General features: G+C 43.1%; 1 protein-coding gene across 2 annotated transcripts in view; it reads left to right on the top strand.

Moving 5' to 3' along the window:
* The window catches only part of SYN3 (synapsin III), a 179,278-nt gene that overhangs the window by 12,814 nt on the left and 143,935 nt on the right, over positions 1–22,529 (top strand). The window contains exons 2-4 of one of the 2 annotated variants that reach the window (XM_086468580.1): positions 747–804; positions 12,759–12,850; positions 17,890–17,892. In XM_086468580.1, coding sequence (XP_086324706.1) covers positions 747–804; positions 12,759–12,850; positions 17,890–17,892 — 153 coding nt within the window. The remainder of the gene's footprint in view (positions 1–746; positions 805–12,758; positions 12,851–17,889; positions 17,893–22,529) is intronic. The other variant, XM_086468573.1, reaches the window with a different exon arrangement.

Genomic DNA, 22,529 nt, shown 5'->3' with positions numbered 1-22,529 from the left:
TATGAATAAAAAACTTAAAACTGCCTGCCGTTTTCCTATGTTTTCTTCTCCAACACCACTGTCATCCTTCCCCTCTCATGAACAACCGATCCTTCTGAAAGTGCTTTGTTGTCTGCATAGAGTAGGCAGCTAGGAGCAGAAGTGGTAGAAGGTATATGTCCTTCTCATTACACTGTTCAACTTGAAAGAAAACTCAGTTTCTCCTGAACTGAGAAGAGATCCTTCATTAGTGACATTGTAGATGCAGATACTGTTTTGTTAAATCAGTAGCAGAAAGACAAACAGAATCAAAAAGCAGCTCTGCAGTGAGAAACCAGGAGAATAGGCTTCACAAGCACTTCACCTGTCATGATAAAGATCCTTGCTCAACATCAGAAGAAGTTTCTGGTGCCATGCCATATGTTGCTCTTCTTTTACAGAATGAAGATTGAGTATTAAATAAGATAGAGCAAGGAATCCTTGATTAGAGTTGGTGCTCTGGAAAAGATTAGGAGAGCATTTGCTTTCCAGTTTGAAAATAAAACTAAAAAGTCACAAGCATTGAAGGAACTTTCCAATGTGGTTTTCATCTGGCTTGGCAGGTTTCTCGTGGAGAACAGAAAGCTGAAAGAAGATAGGAATTGGAAAACATGCTGTGACCTGGACAAAAATTCTTCAGCAAAAAGGGAAATGCAGAAGCAAAACAGTATGTAATGAAAGCAAAAAATATTCTTTAACCATGTTTGTCTCTCTTGTTTCTTCTGCAGGGCCAAATATTTCCAGGGGAAGAAGGTGAACGGAGAATTTGATATCCGAGTGGAACAGGTCAGTGACAACTAAATTTGGCTCTAAGAAACGTATGTGGACAAGGCTAAGGTCTTTATGACAGATGATCTGTGAGTATTTCTTCTCTCGAAGAAAGAAACTAGTGAGGAGTTTTAAGATATGTCCATTTTCTAGAATTGTGGAAATATATTATTGGGCTATCCCTTCATCCTCCCTACCTTTGCAGAATCAGTTGCTATTTTGCCTTAAACTGGAATTTTCTGTTCTCGTAATGGGATTGTAATTTCTGCCCTTGGAAGACCACCTCACAGCTCTATATATATGCCTGAAAACATGTAAAGCCAGTACGCCCCAGTACATGCTGGTCATTGTTTTGTTCCACATGTGAGCTATACCAGTCTTCTGACTTTCCTTGATTTAAGCCTAAAACCTTTGGTTTAAGTATGCAAAATAATCACGTGGCAAAATCTTTTCATGTGCTGAAAGTCCATAGGAACAGTAACGAGATTTATGGCTTGTTTTCTGACAACCTCTGCAGGGTATTGCACAAATTCTCTGTTTCTCTGTTAGCCTTGACACCAGCCATTCATTTCATTTGAGAACTCTTCATGTTGGGGTCTGTCCCCTCCTCTCTGTGTTGGTGAAGTGTCAGTCAAAATGAAGTCCCAGTATTGACTAAGACTTTTGACGCTTATGGCAAAGTAGAAATGATTATTAATAATCATCTGCAGGTGCCTAACTTGAAAGGAAGCATAAGAAGAGAGAGATGTAGAGATTAGCTGGCGATCCTGAAAGAATCATATGCTTGTTTTGTAATCATTAGAGCTATAAACCTGCTTGGATAGATAAAGAAAGATGGTGAATGTTGTTTGAATGACCCAATATTTTCTGATTTCATAAAGCTGTTGATTCTTCATTGCATGCACATGTGTGTTTGTGTGTATAGAATTATTGATGTAGTGATTTTGAAAACTTTCTCAGGACCTATTGCCCCTGATAGTTGTTCCTTCTCTTTTCAAATGTGTGCTGTCCAGTTGCCTAGGACTATATATTAGTATAGATGTTCTGATCAAAGGCTGTGTCATGGGCAGAAAAGTTTGCAAGTAAATTATTTTGCAAATATGATACTATGAACACTTCATTCTCCTCTTTTTATTGGTATCACACTTGTCAGTACTGGATGGTATTAGCAAGAACAATTCACACTTGCACTTCCTTATCAAAGTCTTTATTTTGCTGGCTGCCTCAGTAAATGTCCTAGAAGAGAACAGGAAAAAAAATCACACTTCTCACATAGAAGCATGGAATCAAATAATAATTCAGATTTGCCCTTCAAACCTCTGATCTAACCTGCTCTGTAGCTCAAAGCAGAGCCAACATCAAAGCTAGACCTGGTACTCTTCAAAATGACTTGTTAATTCTTTCCTAAACCTCCAGTCTTTGCCTTTCCCTTCATAGTCCTTCTCTTCAAATGTTATTGCACTTGAAGTCCTTATAAAGGAAGTATCTTTAAATAGCTCATGAGTGGAGAAGGGCAGAAGTGGACTTTCGATCCCTGATGAGTTAAACCCGGTAATGAACCTCATCATCATCACTAGATATCTTGTCGAATTTCCCCAAGGACTCTTTCAGGGAGTCTTTCTCAGTCTGTCTCTTGAAATCCTTCACATAGGCTGAATGTCCAGGTTTGAGACAAGGCACCAAATTTCTCCAAGCAAAGACCGTCAGGCTGGTGTGACTCTGCTGATGAAAACTATTGCCAGGCCCCTTGCAGACTTCTTTAAATACTCAGCACAGTGACTGCAGCATTGCCCAAGGGAAGGAAGCACAAAGTGGATAGGACAGCTGAAGAACAATGAACAAGGGTCCCACCTGCTTCCCCTTGCCTGCTCCCTGCCCCTCAGATCAAGCAGCCAAGCCTCCATGTTGTGGGCAGGGAACTGCTCTTGACTCTCCCCGACCTCAAAAGTAGAAGGGATGATAATTTTCCCCAGCTGGATGACTGTCTGTCAAGGGCAACACAGAAGCTGCATTGTCAGGGGCAGTCTTCGAATCTGACCTCAGGTCCTCTGCATATTGTTGAGGCCAAGAGAGGGGCACTTCTTTCTTCAAACTCTGGCTTTTTGTCCCCTTCTTTTTTTGCCCATCTGTCCTTGCTCAGTATTTTTTGATATTTAATTTTCATTCATTGCTCCCACCCTGATTATCTAGAGCCTTCCTTGCTTCTTCATCCTCTTCCTCAAGCATAATCCAGGAGCCTAAACTGTTGTAGAACAGGTCCACTGAGGCTGAACACAGACCCTCTTGATCTGAAAAACAAAAGTTCTGCCACAGCCTCCTTACGGGAAAAAAAATCAGCGAATAACTGTGTTTACCAGCCTGGTTCACACCTTTCTCTTTGATGTTCCAGCTCAGCAGTCTTCACTACTATAACATACACTGTGCCGTGATGCACAAGTCCTAACTTGACTGTTCAGTTCTGAATAAACCCTGCATCAGATCAAGGTTTGACTCCTGAGCACCTCTTGAGCCACTTGGTCTGCTCAGTAAGTTCATTTAGTTTTTCAGTTTTCCATTTGATCCTGCTTCAGATAACCACACATTATTGACTCAGCCAGAAATACAGTTTGCCTTAGGACATTTTTTTATATTTTATAGGAAAAACCACTTTTGATCTGAAAAGCTAAATAACAAAAATATTCAAATGGCAGAAAGCAGTGAAAGGAAATATCCAAATGTTAAATAGTCTTGAAAAACCACACTAGGAAAAAGCAACTGCCCTATTTTTTCCAACTGCTAATTTTTTTGCCGTTCTTCCAGGATGCTCTGTAGTTGATTTAAACTGAAGGATGAGTTTGCTTTGTTGCTTTTTCTCATCCTCTTTCATCTCCATGTCTGTTACATCTTAATTCTTTCTTAGCAAGCCATTTCAGGAATCTTTGGCAGTAGTGAGTAGAGATAGTAGGTGAGATTCTTTTTTTTAAAGTCATGACATCACTTATTTGTAATGGAGCAGGAGTGCTGAAAGCAGCGCTGTCTCTCCCTCTCTCAGCAGTAGGAAGTTGGTTATCTAATCTGGTTATACGCCCCTACCAGCTCTCTGAGCTGCCTCTCCCCCTTGGCTGTCATCCGAGGAATGCAAGACTTATGTGATCATGCTGTCTCGCTCCGTCTATCCCCCACACCCAACACTGTGGAAGGCATTGGCTGATTTTAGCTGAATTGGAGAAACAGGCAGAAGTTTCAAGATAGTAATTTGCTACAAGGGGTGAATTCAGTTCGTATTGGACACTGGCTAATCGGCAGGGAAGAGACTGTTAAATGCCATTTTGCTGCTCAGGGAGCTGCTTCTGTAAGTCTCAACTTGTATGAAAATAGGTATTATGGACTCTTGAAGAAGGTTATCTCCTTCTTCACCACAGAAATTAATTGCATGACCTCGATACCACCCCCAGGCCCTTGTTCTTCAGCTAGGTCCATTACCACTAGCAAGAGACAAGAGACGCTGTGGGCACTGCCTGATGCCAGTGAATAGGAGAGAGAGTTGTCAGGGACACTGTGGTGGCTACACTCTCTTTAGCCTCTGCTGTCTCCTGTCATTTATTAAAATGAGCATGAGGCCTGATTTTGTTTCCACCTTTGTTTCTTCTCTTCCAATCTTCAGCGTAACACCCAAACCAAATTTATTAATGTGCTTTAGAGGCTGAGGGATTTGTTATTGCCCACCCTTGACTGAAACATGCATGCAATGCCACTGCCTTCTCCCTGCTCGCTGCAGGGAGAGAGGCGCAGGGCTGAGAGAGGGCTGGGGCAGTGGGAAGCAAGTGCAAGCACTGTCCTGAATCAGGGGGCCCTTTTCTTTGGAGGCAGTTTGAGTTACATTTTGATTATTTGGATATTTTTCCACTACAAGTCCTTTCATAGCAGGGATAGTCATTCATAAGACTGAATGAAACACTGATCAAAATACGAAAATCTATTTGACCTATTCCCATTAAACCACTGATGGTTTAAGTTTTACTCAGTGTATGTAAACCTCTGAGCTTTAAGGAGCAGCTGAGTCTAAAGAATAAATGCTCAAGCTTACCAACTTTGAGCAGTTTTAGCGTTGCCTGCCAGTCTCCTGTTTGACACTGCCCCTCACAGCCTGCCTGCCTTGGTGCTGATGCTATTGCATATGCCCTTCAGTTAGCTCCCATGAACTGGAAAAACTTCTACATAATTACAAAATAAACATTATCCTATACACTATCCCTATTTTATGCTAAAAATAAGGTTCCTAGATTTTGATCCATGTTGTGGGTTTTGCTTGCCTTGTGATTTCCAGCTTTGAGAACTGCAGCTTATACACCTCCAGTTCTTTTCTCCAGAAATATAAATGCTAGACAAATTATTTTAGAAATTAAAAGTATGTTTGATTAAATGTCTCTAAGGATAGGTTGAGCTTGAAGAAGAATCTTAAAGTGCCACAGGAACCACATTGCTTTTAGTGCCTCCCAAAATTAATTTTGCTTTTATCTTCTCAGTCCTTCACCAGCCAGAGGGTGGGAGGCATTAGGAAACACAGCATATTCAGGAAGAGGAGGAATTACACCACATGCCTTACGCTCTGTGAAATGTTTTCCGTCACTAAAGGCAACAGGTAGTAATTCAGCACATATGACACTGGGGTTTCCCATATGGATTATAACATGCCCCAGGTGAGGGTCTCCTTGGGCGTTAGGCATGCCCCGTGCACAAGGGGGATTCCGCATGGCCATGCATTCCCATCACACACAGGTACAAACAGAAGAGGGCAGGAGAGTCAGGTCTGGGATGTGGACAGCCACAGACCCATCAGACAGACCATGACTCTGTGGGAAGTGATCAGATGAGTGGGACACTTGCCATCTGCCTGGGAGAGGGATACCCACAAAGCAGATGTGCAGAGTGGGATCACTGGCATGACCATGGAGACCTGACTTATGAGATGAGGCTGAAAGAGTCGGGTTTATTTATCCTGAGAAAACAGAGGCTAAAGGTGACACAGCTGCTACTAATAAATACACTGGTTTAAGAAAGGGTTTGCAGTAGCAAGGGGTTAGACCCTATGGCTCTGGTGGGCTTTTCCAGTCCTATGCCCTGCGTTGACCAATGAGAGCTGAGGAGAGAGAGAGAAGAGCAGAGACCTAGCGGGCAAGAGCAAGCAGCACTTCTTAGAGAGAGTCTGCCACCCTTGGGGTACCTTTCCTTCAGATATTTCCCAAGGGCATTTTAGTATATTCAGAGACATCTTTCCTGGCATTGTCTAATTGACAGTTGAGGAGGGTGAAGGGGAAGTCATGAGGCCAAAAGGTTCGTCTAAATTTTTATTCCTGTTGTTTGTCCACCCGTCTCCTTCCCACCATTTCCTGCTGTGATGAGGTGGGTCCGTCTGTCCGTCTGACACGCATTCTTCTTGCACAGCTCATTCACTTGTTCCCGCTGCCTGGTTTATTTTCAGGGAATGATTATTCAGTGAACTCCTATGTACATGCTTCTGGAAAAGTCTTGTGGTATAGATTATGACACCATTGGCAGCATTGTCAGGAAAAAAGTTGTACTTGGCACTCACAGAATATAACTGTAATACAAATCATGAATTCCAGCTCCATTGTGCTTCCCGTCCTAAAGAGGTATTTTCGTGTGCGGCATAAAGTGGTCCTTTCAAAAGGTAGAGTCTGATAGGCCCATGTGTGATGAGAGGAAAATTAGCCTCTCATCAAATAACTATAATTTTTATTCATTATGTGTTTAGGGATGGGGTTTTTTCTAACTGAAAGCCAGAAAGCAGTTCAAGAACAGCAACAGCAGTTCTCATAGCTTTGCCACATATGAACATTCATAAACCATGAATAAAGAGACCTGGAGAAATAGCAAGAATGACTCAAAAATCATAAATTTCTTAAATAAATAGTATCTTATTTTTTATTATTATTTCCATTGGCTTTTGGAAGCTTACAGAGTTCATGTTTTTGAGCTATTTTCTGGGATCAAGAGGTTTAGAAATGCGCTTTTGTTAGATCTCCAATTCTCGAGCAGTCTCAAAACTTCTGAAAAGAAAATTTAAGAGACAATTTTAAATGCCATCAGAGCTGATGCACCAAAAGGTACCCACAGAGGTCAAGGCATGTGGACCTTCAGCATCAGCACCGTCTGTAGCCTGGGAGCACGCATCCTAACTTCAGCACTTGTGAAGTGCAGTTGTGGAAGCTCCCCTTGGAGTGACACAGCAGCATCCCCCCTCCCAGCTGGACCCTCACAGTTCTTTTCTCCTGGAGAGCAATCCCAATACTGGGGGCAGGTGGGGAGCAGGGTGCCTCCTCAAAGGAAAATGTCTCAGGAAATCAACATTGGGAATCAGGGTGTGTAATACCTAATTCCGCATGCACGTGCACACCAAGCACGCACATCCCCAGCCCTCCCCCTGTTCACACCCATACAATCTGTTCACCCTTCTGCCTGTGCAGGATTTAGGGATTGCTTACTTCCCCTCTGAAATGCTTGTAATGGTTGTAGTGAAATGTGCTGTTACAGGAATGTAGGCTTGTGTCTGCCAAAGTCTTCCTTCCTTGTACGTATTGGAAGATCCACCAAAACCTAAAGCGCAAAATCCACTGAGGAATGTATGTGATTTGATTAGACAGCAGTAATTCCTCATTCCAAGTGCCTAAGCCATGACACAGACCAGCTTGTTATTCTGACTGCATTTTATGTCACGTGGCAGGGGGAGAAAAACAGAAGCATAGTGATAATTGGTGAGGAGTTTCAGGAGCAGGACTGGGAGAGTGGAGAGCCTTGGTCAGAGCACAATCAGTGGACGGGGGAGGGCCAAAGGAGAGGTGGAGACCGGGGAGCTCCAGCCACCCGAGAGAACCAGTGCTCTGCAAGCTACCTGTGGCTCCAGTGCCATGAGTCATCCCACCATTTCCATACCCATGTGGGTGAGAGGGGCTGGTCAGAGTAACTACTGAACTCACACTTAGGATCCTGATGTGTCTTATGGAAATCTGCGTGCTGTAGTGGTACCTCAGTGCTGTGATTTATGTGATGGAAGAACCCTGCAAAGAGCCAGTGTATGTGTTATAGCATATGGCACGTTGCACTGAGGAAAGTGCAAAGGTTCCCTGGCAGTACTAAAACCCCCTCTGCTACTTTTGTATATGTGCCGTATATATGCGAATGGGGGTGTATATGCAAATATTCATACAGCTTCATGTCTGCCTTTTAAGCAGTAACCGACCTGAGTAGCTTTTAGTTAGGTTATGAGGGCTTAGAAAGTTCAGTAGCTCAAAAAACCCCAATGTGTTTGTCACTGTATGGACACACTAAGCCTGCTTGCATAAAAAAAAATAAAAATCAGCCACCACGCCCCCAAAACACAAATCCAAAAACCTGTCTTGCATCCCTATTCCTGTGCCACAATGAAGATGAACTGACCGTCAGCATCTGCTCAAGGACCAAACTGGGATGCTTTCCTGGGGTTCCTCTTTGACATGCAGAGAGAAATTTAATAAGGACATCTGCTGTCTTGCCACAGGATAGTTGAGATTGGAAGGCACATCTGGATATCTTGTAGTACAATATCCTGCTCTGAGCAAGGTCACCTAAACCAGGCTGCCCAAGACCACGGCCCATAAAGGTTTTAGTGTCTCCAGGGATGGAGACTTCACTGCCTCTCTGGCAACCTGTTCCAGTGTTTGACCATCACCGTAATAAAAAGGGAGTTCTCTTGTGTTTGTATGGAATTCACTGTATTTAATTTTGTGCCCATTGCCCTTTGTCCTTTCCCTGGGTACCACTGAGAAGAGTACGGCTCCATCTTCTTTACTACCTCCCATCAGGTTTTTATAGACACCAACAAATCTCCCCCTTATGCATCAGTCATCAATGGTAGATGCACAAGATGGGGAACTGAAGACAAATCAGTAGCCTAGACAAAGCAATACAAGGATTACAGCAGAATGCGAGTTAAAAGTCACATTGCTGCACAATGCAAGTAGCCTTACATCTTACTTCACAAAGGTCAGGTCTCTGCTGAAGGATCATGGTGAGTCTGGGCAATTACAACTCAAGCAAGTTGCGGACCTGTCCAAGAGGATCCCAGTGACAGCAACAACACTGATCACTGCTGAAAATCATAACCTACAAGAAAATCTTACAAGAATGGTGTTAGTTTTGTCTAGGGAAAAAAGGAAGAAGAAGAGGAAGTCTTCAAGCGGTAAGACATCAGGTTCTGCAGGAGGAAGTAATGGACAAAAAATTTCAATCTTAAAAAGTAAGGGGAGAGATTTAGGTTGGACACTGGGGAAATTTTCCAAGGCTGTTAAGGTACAGATTGCCTAAGGAGTTTCCTCACCTGTGAAAGATACAAGAAGGTTATGTATAATCTACACACAACAGCAGAGGTAGAGTTGATCCTGCCTTAGGAAAGACAGACAAACTGTGATGTCTTGAAGTCCTTCCAACACAACTTTTTGTTATTCCATGAAAAATGCTTAACATCCACCTTGAACATATACTTCCCATGAATCATTAACAGGTATGGCTACCAAGTCAGGCATTTCTACTATCGCATGATTTAAAATGACAAAATCCTCCTTGTTTTATTATCAGCAAACAGAAACAGAAACTCTAAAATAGCTCACCAAAAAGATGTCCAGCACTTAGAGTACACTGATGGGAGAAACTGAGAGCAGCCTAAGCTTTAGTCCGAATGATCTGGAGAGATTTCTGTATCTAAGTATCTGAAATAGGCGTTTTTACCCGAACTGTCCTTGAAACATCTGTGGGCATTCTCCCAGATCTAGGCCTCACAAAGGTACAAAATATTTCTACTCCCACAGTCTGTGTTATGTTATTCTTCAAGACAGATTGTGTCACGTTTGTCACACATGGCTCACTCTTGCCCTGAACGTTTTTGCAGTCACTGGCACCATTGCAAAGCAAGTATAAAGCACCATCAGGCTAATGTGATGCTTTCTTCTATTCGATGAGTCCTAATGCAAATGACTCTGCAATGCCATGGGGAGCTGGGCTCTCCTGTTTTATGCACAGTTACCTGTCACTCTATCTGCATGGGCTGCTTTCAAAGACCTCTTTGTCTGCAAGGTAAACTCAGGCTGGAGATGATCTCAGACTCGAAATCCCAGCCAAGGGAAGTCATCAGGCTACAAAACCCACAAAGTTAAAAATACAGGGAGCACTGGAAAATCAACAGGAAACAATTTCTGCTGACTGAAGTTTTCAGCCTTCTTCCAAACGCCAGCTAGCAGCGGCATGTCGGAGGGGACAAAGCAGCTACATGAAAGCAGCAATGGTCCTTAACAGTCCGTTAAAGCAGGAGCAAATGCCTGGAAAAGAAGAGGGTTGTCCCTTAGCTGTGATTGTATATCTAGATGTTTTGGGGGCGAGGTAGCTGAATCCCCCAGACCCACTCTCCACTCTTCACTCCTTGCCAGGGTGCCCTGGACAACGGTTTCCAAAGGGGATTTCTCCCTTTCTTCTGGCTCTTGACATTAGTAGGCTTGAAATTGGTTCTGGCAGTTTGGTATGAAGTACTTACCAGCTCAGGGGATTCCCAGGCCTATTTGGACGTCAGGTGTCTGAACACAGCTTTGTTTGGTCTGACTGCTTTGGGGCAACGCCTGTCAGACTGACTTAGTTAGATTGTAAGTGCCAGCCATCAAATGAAGATTGCCCATTTTCTCCCCCAGCAAAGCAAAGTGTTAAGCTTTTTAGTGCAAAACCATTATGGAAAAAAATATGGAAGAAAGGCATAAAAACCATGAGAACACAGATCTAAAGCTTCCCTTTCTTGCTCTTGTGTTCACATCACATGATGCATCCCTCAGCTGCAGAAGCTGAAGGTCCAGCTTAGTAACTCTGCTTTCAGAGTGGGACATCTCCGAGGCATACACAGACACAGAGGTGGGAAAACCAACCTTTCTTCTCCCCAGTCCATAGAGTCTCTTGAGCCCACATGTAAGCTAGTAAGCTTGCCTTGACCCACTGGGGAGCTCACTGATGGTACATAGAGCATCTGCCCTTGCTGAATTTGTTCAAGGTGTACTCCCTCTCCCTACATCTTTTGGGGTTTTTTAAATGTATAAAATGCAGGTGCCTTTTAGAGGTACATATTTTCTTATCTCTGATCCAATATGATGACTGAAGAAGCGTGGCTGTAACCAAGGCAACAGTATGCAATCTCATAAGAAAAGCTCAGCCAAGCACCTGAACCACTGCCATTCCCTGTGTGTGTGTGTGTGTGTATGTGTTTGAAGTTGGCTTTCTTTCTTGGCAACAGCAATTTCCCCCCTCCTTTCATTGTAGTTGGGAGTTACAATGATGTAAGATCATATAAGGGTGTTGCTTTGAAAAGTTTACACAGGGCCGTAGACATGAAATCTCATTACATCATCAGGTCACCAGTCCACGGTCATTGCTTTAAAATTATGTGGATTTTTAAAAAAGAAAGTTGGAAGTGATTTTTTCATTTGTCGTCTGGCCTCTGAGCCTTTACAGGTGTACTAGTTCTCCATTAGCAAGTTTTTTCCACCCGTTCATGAGGACAAAACATGGGTTTTTTCTTTTTTTTTTTTTTCCATATAACAGTTGTTCCTGGCACTATCTTCCAGCTAGTAGAAGTATCAGAAGAACAGTAAGAAGTACAAGGATCCCAATAAAAATCACAGGGATTAGCAACACCATTCGAATGCTCTGATATTATGTAGCCACTCTTTAGAAGATGATTTTATTTCTGCCCAGTCTCCATTATACTGTCTGAAACATCCTAACAGGAAGGGGAAAATACAGCTGTTCAAAGGGAGAAGATCGAATTTTCTGTCTCAAAAAATGAAACCCGATTATTTATATTTATATTTATATTTATTTATATTTATATTTATATTTATATTTACAATGTATTTATATAAACAGACACTACTTTAATATAGGATTCTGAATCTGTACAGGTATGTTTACATCATGCCGGAAAGGGAGAACTTGCGTGGCACAATAGTAGGCTATTCTAGTTTAAGGTCTACTCATTTGTTCGTAAAGAACAGAGTTAGGATTTGGAGGCCAAGACAAGCGCTAATCAGGTGATCCTGCCATCCTCCTCCTTACTGAGAGTGGCCTGAGACCATCGAGTTTCACTGGCACTCCTGTCTGAGGGGCAGCAGAGCCAGTGGTCATGCAGGAGGATTATCACACCTCTTACCCAGATAATCGCTCTGATTTGTGTCTTAACCTTCACTGACACCCACTGCAGTCATAATCACCCCTGTGCACATTGCCTTTTACTCCCCATAGCTTAAATATTCCTTGCCAGTATTTCCAGCCTTGTAAGTCGCACACACCTCTTTTAAAATACAAAATGTTTCAGTAATTAAGTAGTACTGTTAATAGCCTACCCAGCTTTGCTAACCCTTTAATAGTTAAAATCTTAATAAGTAGACCACATCAGGTGGGTTTCTCTGCTTATCACCTTCCTGCAGCATAATGAGGCTTTTTAGCTATTTAGCTATTTAGGTTTAAATCTTTTCTATTAGGTTTATAGCTGGCCAGTGCACGACAGCCAACTCAGACATAATTCTAAATGGATGTTTCCAAGTGGAAACTTGGAATTTGAATTCAAATGACCTTACCTCTTTGTATTATTATTATTCTTTCCTGTATGTGTTTTTCAGCTTTCTCATTCTTAATTCCTTCAGTACTTATTGCTGCAATAAGCCTAATCCTGTATATTTGTACACCCCAAGTGTGGGACCCATAAATACTTCTGCAGTCTCTCCAGGGCAAATCAGCTGTAATTCTGTAATTGGATGGCTCATTGCCTCACAGGAAAAAAAAAAAAAAAAGGAAAAAAAAAGAAAAAGAAGGCAAGGCACATTCCAACTGAAGACAATTCTGTGTCTGTGTGTTTGTGTCTCTGCTGCCCTCAAGTAACGCTCTGTCTTTCTGCTCCATTCCAGGCTGAGTTCTCCGAGCTGAACCTGGCTGCTTATGTCACGGGCGGCTGCATGGTGGACATGCAGGTCATGAGGAATGGCACCAAGGTGGTAAGGTGAGGAGCACCAGCTTGTCTTGAAAACAGGGCTTTCTGCAGAAATGTTGGGCCAAGCAGGATGACCTCAGGGTCTGACCAGTATCTGAAGTAGGGCAGCACAGTTCTAATGACTTCAAATTTTCCTGGAAGTGGCGGAAAGACTGACCTGGCTCTGGTGGTTTTGTACCAGGTCTCAGTTGCACATTATGCCACACAGTCATTGTTTCCAGTCTAGACCTTTCATACAACCACAAATGCATCCTTTTCAGGTTCTTTTCAGCCTCGGGCCTCCAAATAAAAGGGACAATGCATCTTCCTTTCCCTTGATTTTTCTCTCCTCCTGTGTGAAATAACTGTCATTGTAAACAATGGCTTGCATTCATTAGCCTACCTGTGTTAGTTCCTGATCCCAGTGGACTACTCTTGCAATGGCCACAAAGCCTTTCCATGATCCTGATCCTCACAGACTGATTTGCTCCTGAAATATTACCTTTTTTTTGCCAGAGATTCCCAATGCTCCAGCCTTGCCCTGTGGTATATATCAAAAGAAATACCATATCTCTGTTTGATGGTGCTTTCTGTCCCTACTAGCATTACTTCATAATTGCAGGCACTGCAAGCAGACTCATGTCCTGAGCAATGCTTCCCCAATCATGCACCAATTCACTTTCCAAAAGCATTGCTCCCCTTCTTTCCAACACCAGAGTGCCTGCAATTTGGAGTTAATGTTAGATGCATTCTTACTGGTGCTACATAAAAAGCAGCATAAGTTGTCACATCTGTGTATTGGTAAAATGCCTCTGTTTACATAACACAAATACTACCTTTCACCCTTTTATTCTCACTGCGTCTTTATGAGTTTCTGTCATTACAACTTTTAACTCTACATTTTGTCTTTGATACAACTGCTTTTCTCTGTGTTGAAATCTCATTGCTAATCCAAATCCATTTTTCTAGCCTTCCTACTTCTTTTTGTACAATTCTTTTGCATAGAGGCACATAAAATAGCAGGGATATTTTTGAAAGGGATTATTAGAACAGCTGAAAACCAGTGATTCTGAGCGTGTGGGCCTCAGTTTAATTTCTCAAGATGTCATTTCCAGTCCAAACAGTGCAAAACAACACTTGTCACTGTCAGTTAGCCATGATGGTGGTCCATCAATTAATTTCAGGTCTTGACAACTCTTAGTATGTCCACAAGTCTCCATTCATTCTTTGGTACAATTTCACAAGACTCTGCTAAAAACTTCTAGGGTTGAGACTGTTACATTCATTTGCTTTCTCTCGTCCCACAAATGTCTGTTTCTCAGTGAAACAAAGCATATGTCCTGTGAACCAGCCGCTGGAGCATCCATCAGACAGTGCACGGTGCTAATGCACTCTTGTGTTCGCTTGCCCATGATGCTGGAAGGTTTCCCAAGAACCATTTCCTAGGTTGATCACTTCTTCATTTTGCTTCCCGTGCCTTTCCTCTTGAAGCCATTCATACATCTGGCAGAAAGATCTTGAGCTATTAAACTGAAACTGAAGACAAAATTTATTTCACAAGAGTGTCTGGGGCATGGTGTTCATGTTTCTGCTCACAGAAAATACACAACTATCACAGCTAGCCTTTTTGCATGGATATTTGTACATTAAAATGTTTTTATGAGTGGCATTGCTTCAGTTTTTTTGTTTTCGTCTATGCATGTTTAAGGACACACGCATTTGTGTGGTGGGAAGTGGATTTGGCAAATACATACTTGTCTGCATATTCAATTCATATGGCATGTTTTGTCCATGATTTGTTATAGCCCTTACAAGCACTAGCCATTTGTTTATAGCCTGTGCTGATGTGCCCCTGTCCTGCCCATGCCAGCAAGTTTAAAGAGCTCAGGCCAGCCAACTTCCACAGCCACTCCTACCAATACTTTAGAAGTTACAAAAATAAAAACTCTTCTTCACTTTAGAAGGTGAATTACGGAGCATGCAGCTACTGAGCTGTGTGGAGGCCCCTCAGCCCATCCACATGGGTGCTACCTGCTTCCCACTCCCTCCAAGTCCCCCCCCATCCCACCTGCAGCCATGTCCTGCCTGGCCACAGACACCCCTCGGGGTGCCCAGCCACAGGGAGATGCCACGCAGGACACCTTCGACTCACACACTGCTGCTGCTGACATCTTTTTTTCTGTCACTTATTAGGCCTCTGTTAATTATTAAGCAAAATATTCAGTCACAAGTCAGAATGTTTCTAGATGGTGAGATATAATACTCATCATGGCTTTTGAAATCCTGAAGTCCTTGAAAATCCCACTGACAAGTTATAGGAAGGAGATCAGACAGTATCTTGCTGACAGGTGCAGTTGGGATTCCCTCTCTGCAGGAGAACAGCCTTCTTCACACTCCTCTTCAAATCAATGGCAACAGAGTGTAGCAGTTTAGTTGAAAGACAGTGAATAGACTACAGACCAGTGGATCTTAAATCAACGAAATAATAAACATTTATAATAACAACAATAATAATAATACTGAAGCAACCACTGGGCTATTCTCCCCAGTTTGGAATTATGTTAACCGATAAACTAGATAACAATCTATTAGCCTATTAAATTCTGTCATTTTGCATTAGGTCTCCTAATTCTCTCTTTAAACTGGGGACATCCTATTGCACGTTTAAATCTAAGCTCTTTCTTTGCTGATCCCTTGATCCTTTCTGACACCTTGGAGTTAAGGCAATCTTTTATACCCTGTGCAAACTGGTTTGAACTGCACCAAGAAAGAATTTTGGTTCTTTTACCTGGAAGATCAATCCCCTAATAAGAAGGTAGAACAGTCCTTGAAGCCTTTGCTTCAGGCAAATTTAAAAAAAAAAAAGGGGGGGGGGGGGAGCTTTAGAAGCATTATAGCCCATTAAAGAGAGCACAGAACTGGAAGTATACAGACCTCCATGACTACTAGCCTGTGTATCTTGAAACAAGTAGCTACAAGTTAACAAACAACATAACTGAAGCCAGGCATTACTTTGCTTGCCTGATTTTTAAAGCAAATGTGGCTCCTAGAAATTAATTTTACAGTAACAAAATTCTGTGTCCCCATCTCCTCTTTTTTAGCTACTAAGTTCTGCACATCTGTAGGATGGGGTGTGGGACGGGGTGAGAGAGAGTATAGTCTATCGAATCTAAAAAACTGATGCGTTTTTTCTGTGCCAGTTCCACCATGATATGTGATGGCTCCATCAACCTATTCAGCACATTTTCTTCAGAGTTAGAAGAAAAAAGCTGGCCGTGGAGTATCTCGTGCAGTTTCTAGCAAGCACTTTCCTATTTCAGTGCCCTGGAACGCGTGCCCTGACTGAGGATGGTGCACGGGAATGAGCTGGGCACCGGGAGCAACACAGGGCTCAGCCAGGGCTGGTGGGTTGGACCAACACGTTGGTCCTTGTTACCCCAGCACTTCTTTGGGTAAAATTGGCACCAGCTTCTCCAGTGAAAAGTTAAACACGGGAAGCACGAGGTGGCACTTACTCGTCTCAAAGGATCCCTCACCAACTTAGACAAAGCAACCCCTTCAACAGAGAAACAGACTCATTTCTGGGTGCGATGGCTGGACTACTACGCAGTGTGAAAAAAAACCAAGTGTGGGCTGATGTCTGCTTTTAAAACATTTGGGTCGATTCTTCATCCTCCTTCTAGTGCATGCACAACTTCCTTTTGCACAGGTCTGCGCACACTCACATAGACAGAGTGAACTGTCTGGAGTCTAATTTACCTTAGAAAGCTCTTGGGCTGTGTCACCTCTGCCTGAGTTAGATGTGAGGAATGGATTTTCATTTTCACTTGTCTTCCTTTGTCTGAAGGGCCCTTCATACCAGTGTTTCCATGGTGCAAAGAGGCCGTCAGCGCTGGCGCTGCACCCACTCCGAGGTGCATTTATGCTTTCAGGATATTATAAAATGTCTTAGTATAAATGAGAATTTGGGCTGTCTCTGCTTCTGACAACACTTAGACTCCCAAACTATGATCTCAGCCACTGCATTAGATTAAATGCAGTCCTGTGTTTGCCTTTTGGGCTTTACAAGCCTTCAGCCATTAATTCCAGTAGATGTGGGAATAAGGCAGGGATATGTTGAAAATCTGGACAGCTTTCTTACACGGGGAATACTAATGACTTTGGGACCATTTCAGACTTTTAAGGATATAAATTAATCATGCACCAGACTGCTCTCATCTCCTGTCTCCCTGTGGAGCTGACTTTTTTGCCATTGGGGCTGATGATCCAGGGGAGAAAGCACATTTTTGTGTGTCTGCATGGGACCTACCACAGTGGTGGCCATACCACTTAGAACGTGGTACACAGACTCAGTGTAATGCCACAGTACAGACAACAGCTGACGGACCAGGAGATGCCCAGGGTCCAAAATGGGGAGGACCTGGCACGGAGCAATGGCCCTGGCAAGTGGAGAGGGGTGACAAAACTGACAGCAAAGCAAAGAGGAGCTGAGAGCTGTGAACAAAGCCTTGCTGTGGAGAAGGGTCTCTGCTGTGGAGTGGTGCTTAGTCCTACAGGTGTTGCCTGAATTTGCCTGGTCTGTATAAGAAGGTGTGTGTCTCACCCTGCTCACCTTGGGTGATATGCCCTTGTCACTCACAGCTGCGGTGGAGTCAGTGAATGCTCTCATTCCTCTATACAAGCCCATTCATTCCTTTAATAAATACCAACTTTCCTGTTGGTTCCAGCTGATTCAGTGCTTCTACTATGCTCTGTGCTCTGATAACAGAACAGCAGCCTGTTGAATCACCATCCCAAACAGAGCAGGACCTGAAAGTGCTTTTCTCCCAAAGCATGTTTTTGCACTGCAAGCTGCAATAAAATCACAGCATGAGGAAGCAAATCCTTTTACAGGGGCGGAATGGGGAAGAAACTGGCCAGCCCAGTAGCAGTTTCCCGCTATTCAGAACTTGAAGACCACAGGAGATGTGTACTCCGGCTAAAAAAGATCTGCTCGCTACAGGATGCAAGATTCTTTAAAGTCCAGTGAGGACACTGTCTTCTGCTCACTGCACCTTTTCCCATCCCAGTAGGTTCTCTCACCCCACAGGGCCACTGACAAGCTGCTCCCTAAAGAGGCATGTGGGTTTTCTAATCTACAGCAGCCATGCTTTCTCACCACAAAGTAGCTGCACATTGCTAGGAGATGGGTATTTTCTTGTCTCTTGAGGACTATTCATCCAGAAGAGTTAGTGGTTTCTTGCAGTTCTACAGGGATAATATCCAGGGAGGTCATGGGAGTAGCTACTGTCCCTGACACTGATGTAGGACGTATTGGTAGGTAGTAGGTCACTTTCCAGCTTCTCATCTTCCAGGAAGCTTGTGTCAAAGAGGAACCCTAGACTCTGTCTAGTCCCTGCCTTTTTTAATTTAACTCTTGATCTAATTTGGGTGGGTTTTAGAATATGTTTTTCAGAATGTCTTTTTCTTTTTTTTTTCTTTTTTTTTTTGGTGCTTCCAAACCAACATTCTAAGAACTTCTGCGAAGATGCAGAGGGGAGAAAAAAATGGGAGAATTTGATTGGGAGAGTTTAGGTTTCTAGAAGCCAGATGGAAAAGTCTGTTGAGTGCATGTTTCTCTCAAGATTCACAGAAGGTACCACATGGTATAGTACAATATGTGCTATATATTTTTAACACTGAGCAACATTTGGGCAATATTTTTGTATTGGTGGCATGGTGATCTATAAACATAATGGAGAAGTGTGTGCAACCATGTAAGCTTTTGAAAGTACTACTTTAGGCAAAACACTAACATGCCAAATGACCACTTATCAAAATGCCCTGCAGAGACAATGGGCTGGGACAAGATGTCAAATAGGGTAGGTCCTGGGAGGCTGCAGTTACACATGAAGCAATTTAACACCTCCAGAAAACATTTATAAACTGAGAAATTATTCCCACACAGGGGATGATTTACTACTATCACCCTTCTCTCCACCTGCCTGCCCCCATTCTCTTTTTTTTGAGCAGGAGCTAAAAAAAGAGAAGAGAAGTTGGGGTGTACTTATTTATGTATTTATTCTCAGTTGCTTCCACCTCAGCTCCTGCTGCTAAACAGCTGCTTGGAGCCTTGCTTCTCCCTTTGGGGTTTACTGATCTCCCAGATGAATAATGTCCCCCTTCACCTCCCCAGCAGCTGGCGCCCAGCCGACGTGCAGGCAGGATGCTGACAGTTATTGGGAAAACATTTGGCGTGCAGGCAGCTGCCAGAAAGCAAAAGTCACTGTGAGCAGACCAGGGTGGGGAACATCCCAGAGACTAAACTACTCCCTGGCCCTTTTCGCATTTACAGTAATTCTTTCCAGTAAGAAATGTGCTGCCAGGGCCTAGAGCACTCTTTAATTAGTTAATCCTGGACTGAATGCAAGAATGATTAAAGACTGTTGTAGATTGTTCCAGTCTCGATCGGCTTTATTTTTTTCTTCCCAATCCTACCTTAATTTGTCTCCTTTATACATGGGTTTTTACTGAGGCTTCTTCCAGGGAACGGCAGAGAGCAAAGTGAAGGGCCAAGTCCTGCTGCACCTGCACTATACTGGTCAAGGCGGATCTTCATTAATTACTTGATATAGGGATAGACTACAGCCTCAACAAGCTCGTGGGTGACAACTAGAGGGTGGGGAGCGATAGATATGCCAGAGAGCAGAGCTGCCATTCAGAGGGACCTCAACAGCTGGGGAAATGAGCCAATGGGAACTTCATGGAATTCAATAAGGAGAATCACAAAGTCTTGCAGTGCGGGAGGAATAACCCCAGTACGGCTGGGGGGCAGCTGGAGAGAAAACAGCTCTGTGCAAAAGGACCTGGAGGTCCTGTGTACCGTTGCAGGGAAGGAGCCCTATGGCTCACAGGATGGTATTAGCAAGGTATCTAACGAGTCACTATTCGCATCTGGAGTACTGCGTCCAGCTGTGAGCTCCCCAGTACAAAAAAGGCATTGACAAATTGGAACGAGTTGAGTGAATGGCCACTAAACTCACTGAACTGGACTAAAGACATCCAAGGAGAGACTGAGATGGTTTTGTTCAGTCTGTAAGAGGAGGCTGAGAGGGATCCACCTACAGCTCTCAGGCAACTAAGAGGAGAGTCTAGAGAAAATGAAGCCACACTCTTCTTGAAGATGTGCAGTGAAAGGAAAAGAAAAATCGGACACAAGTAGCAGCAGGTGAAATTATAATTAGATACAATTTTTTAAAAAATTTCCACAGTGAAGTGGTCAAACACTGGAACAAGTGCCCAGAGATGCTAGGAGATCTTCCTTGGAAATATTCAAACTTTGGCAGGACAAGACCCTGATCAATCTAATATCACTTTAATGTTAGCCCTGCAATAAGCAGAGTGTTGGGCCAGATTATTTCCAAAGATCCTCTCTGACCTAAATCACTCCATGACTTTATTCTGTGATGTTGGAAAGTACTTGGGTCACTTTCTGTAAAAGCTTCAGGTCACAAACATTCTGAAGGCAAGCTGCTGTTGACAGGTGTGGTTGTTACTACTTTGAAGCATCATCCAGGTCCATATGCTTTTCCTTGTCAAGGTTGATCAGATACAAGTAAAATATATGGCAGACTTAGGAGACTGCCACATTACAGTTTGGACAGTGTGTGACATGCAATTTTATGGCTCATTGACCATTGGCCTGTGGCTGAGAAGCAAATCAGAGCATCTTCCAAGGTGTCCTTGTCTGCATATAGTGGTACTGGTCCTACTGCAACCATAATTCCTGGTTCCTGCTGCTTTTGCTACACTGGTATCCCCCACACCCTGTGGGTTTTCCTCAGCCATTCTCTATTACAGTGTCCCAAAAGACCCCTGCTCCTCTTCTCCAGCCTGGTAAAGAGAGGTCATTCTATTCTGCATTGCTTTCTTGTTTCTCTAAACCCAGCTTTGTGTTACCTTATTCGTATAAGTAACCACATTCATTCTTTCTTTGAACAACTTCAGCAGAGTTTAATTCATTCTGTGGAAAATATGACATGAGGTTTTGACTGAAATGAGATTTTTTTTCTCAGCAAATTTCCCATTTTTCTATGAGATCAAACATAACGTTAAATCTAACATCATGATAGGTGAAAATGTCAAGATTTCATACTACTTTTTATACTATTAGCACCCAAGTAAAACACAAGAAGAACTTGTTCCTATTTGTAAATGCCATTTTCTATTACCTCTCAGACACCTAAGGCACTGCATAGTTGGAGGGATTATTGCACTTCTCAGGTAGTTGCAGTCTCTTATGGCTTGGATTTGTGCCTCAGAAGCTTGCCTGAAGGATCCATTAATTGCTAGTAATGCAAAGCTTGTTGTATCATATTGCTTAATTATGCACTTTTCTTCCTCCGTGTGTCATGCCAAGTAGATAGGAAAGGCTTTGGAAGAGAACTTAGTCAAAATATATTGATCACTGGGAAGTGTCAGAAAACTCAATGAAGCCTTCTTGAATAATGGAGGGTAGAGAGGACCTGAAGTGAGGATGTGCATCTTCAGTGTCCAGGAAAGATCTTTTTCTATTGATATGAAGGCCAAAGAGTACTGTAAGACTGGCACTCTTCAAGAAAGTGAGCAGAAGAGCCCATCCTTCTCCCACAGCCCAGACAAAAATCTCTCTAAACCCATCATAATGCTAATGTATAAAGCCAGTCTACCCTTTGGCTGCAGCTGATTGTTCACAGTGGAAGGGATCATTAAAAGGTATTTTGACAACATAATCTATTCTTGTGTGTTCTTTCTTCATGCCCATGAAGCTCTTGGCGCTTCAGTGAGAAAAGCTGAAGGACCAAGAAGCAAGCCAGAGTTATGGCTATATGCAGAAATAAGAAACAGGAAATCTCTTTAAGGCATGAAACCTCCCAGCAGGATTTGCTGTCATCATCTCTACCCCAAAGCAGCCTGGGGACCAGCGTTCTGCAGAGCAATGTTATTGATGATCTTTTCAGAGCTGATTCTCTTCTCATAATTAGAGAAGTTAGACACATGATCACCAGAATAGCTACTGCTGCTCCTGAGATGTTTAACTTCCATATTTAACATCAGGAATCTCTTAAATTGTTTGTATTCCCTCATCTCTGACAAAACTATTTCCAAGACAGCTAACGCTGTCACAGATTTAAAGGCAGACAGGTCCAACCTAAGAAATTATATTCTGCAGTCACATCTCTTCCTAGTAGGTATTTTGGATCTAGGCTTTATATTTAGGTTCGTCTCTAAAGTACAGTTTTACCACTAAGAAAGAAAGAGACTGCTAAAATGCATTGGAACAGGTTGAAAAAGAGTTAGTTAAATGCAAATAAGCATCCTGCATCACAATATCAGAGTCCAGGCTCAGGACTGGCAGCACTAGCCAGACACTATCATATAGGGGTGATTGGTGGTCGCTGGCCAATCTCGATTGCCAGGAGGAGAGGTAGGCTGAGCAGTTGCCATGTGCCCTGGCTAGCGTCTGGGACAAGGAGGCAACTACTGCAAAGGGAGAAAAGCCACAGGGATGTGAGGGGGTCTGCTTCACTCTGGGGGTGGCTGGTTCAGTTGTGCACCACTCAGAGCACTGGAAGGCTCATGCCATGTGTGGCAGAGGCCATTGCCTGTGGCGACACGAGCTGAAAGGAAAGCACTTTTCCATTCCAGAGGAAAATGAAATCTCACCAGCTATTTCAATCTGCAGATGAAC

The sequence above is a fragment of the Leptosomus discolor genome, chromosome 1 (assembly GCF_034619465.1).
Source record: "Leptosomus discolor isolate bLepDis1 chromosome 1, bLepDis1.hap2, whole genome shotgun sequence".
Taxonomy (NCBI): Eukaryota; Metazoa; Chordata; class Aves; order Leptosomiformes; family Leptosomidae; genus Leptosomus; species Leptosomus discolor.
This window is presented reverse-complemented; position numbering and strand designations above follow the sequence as displayed.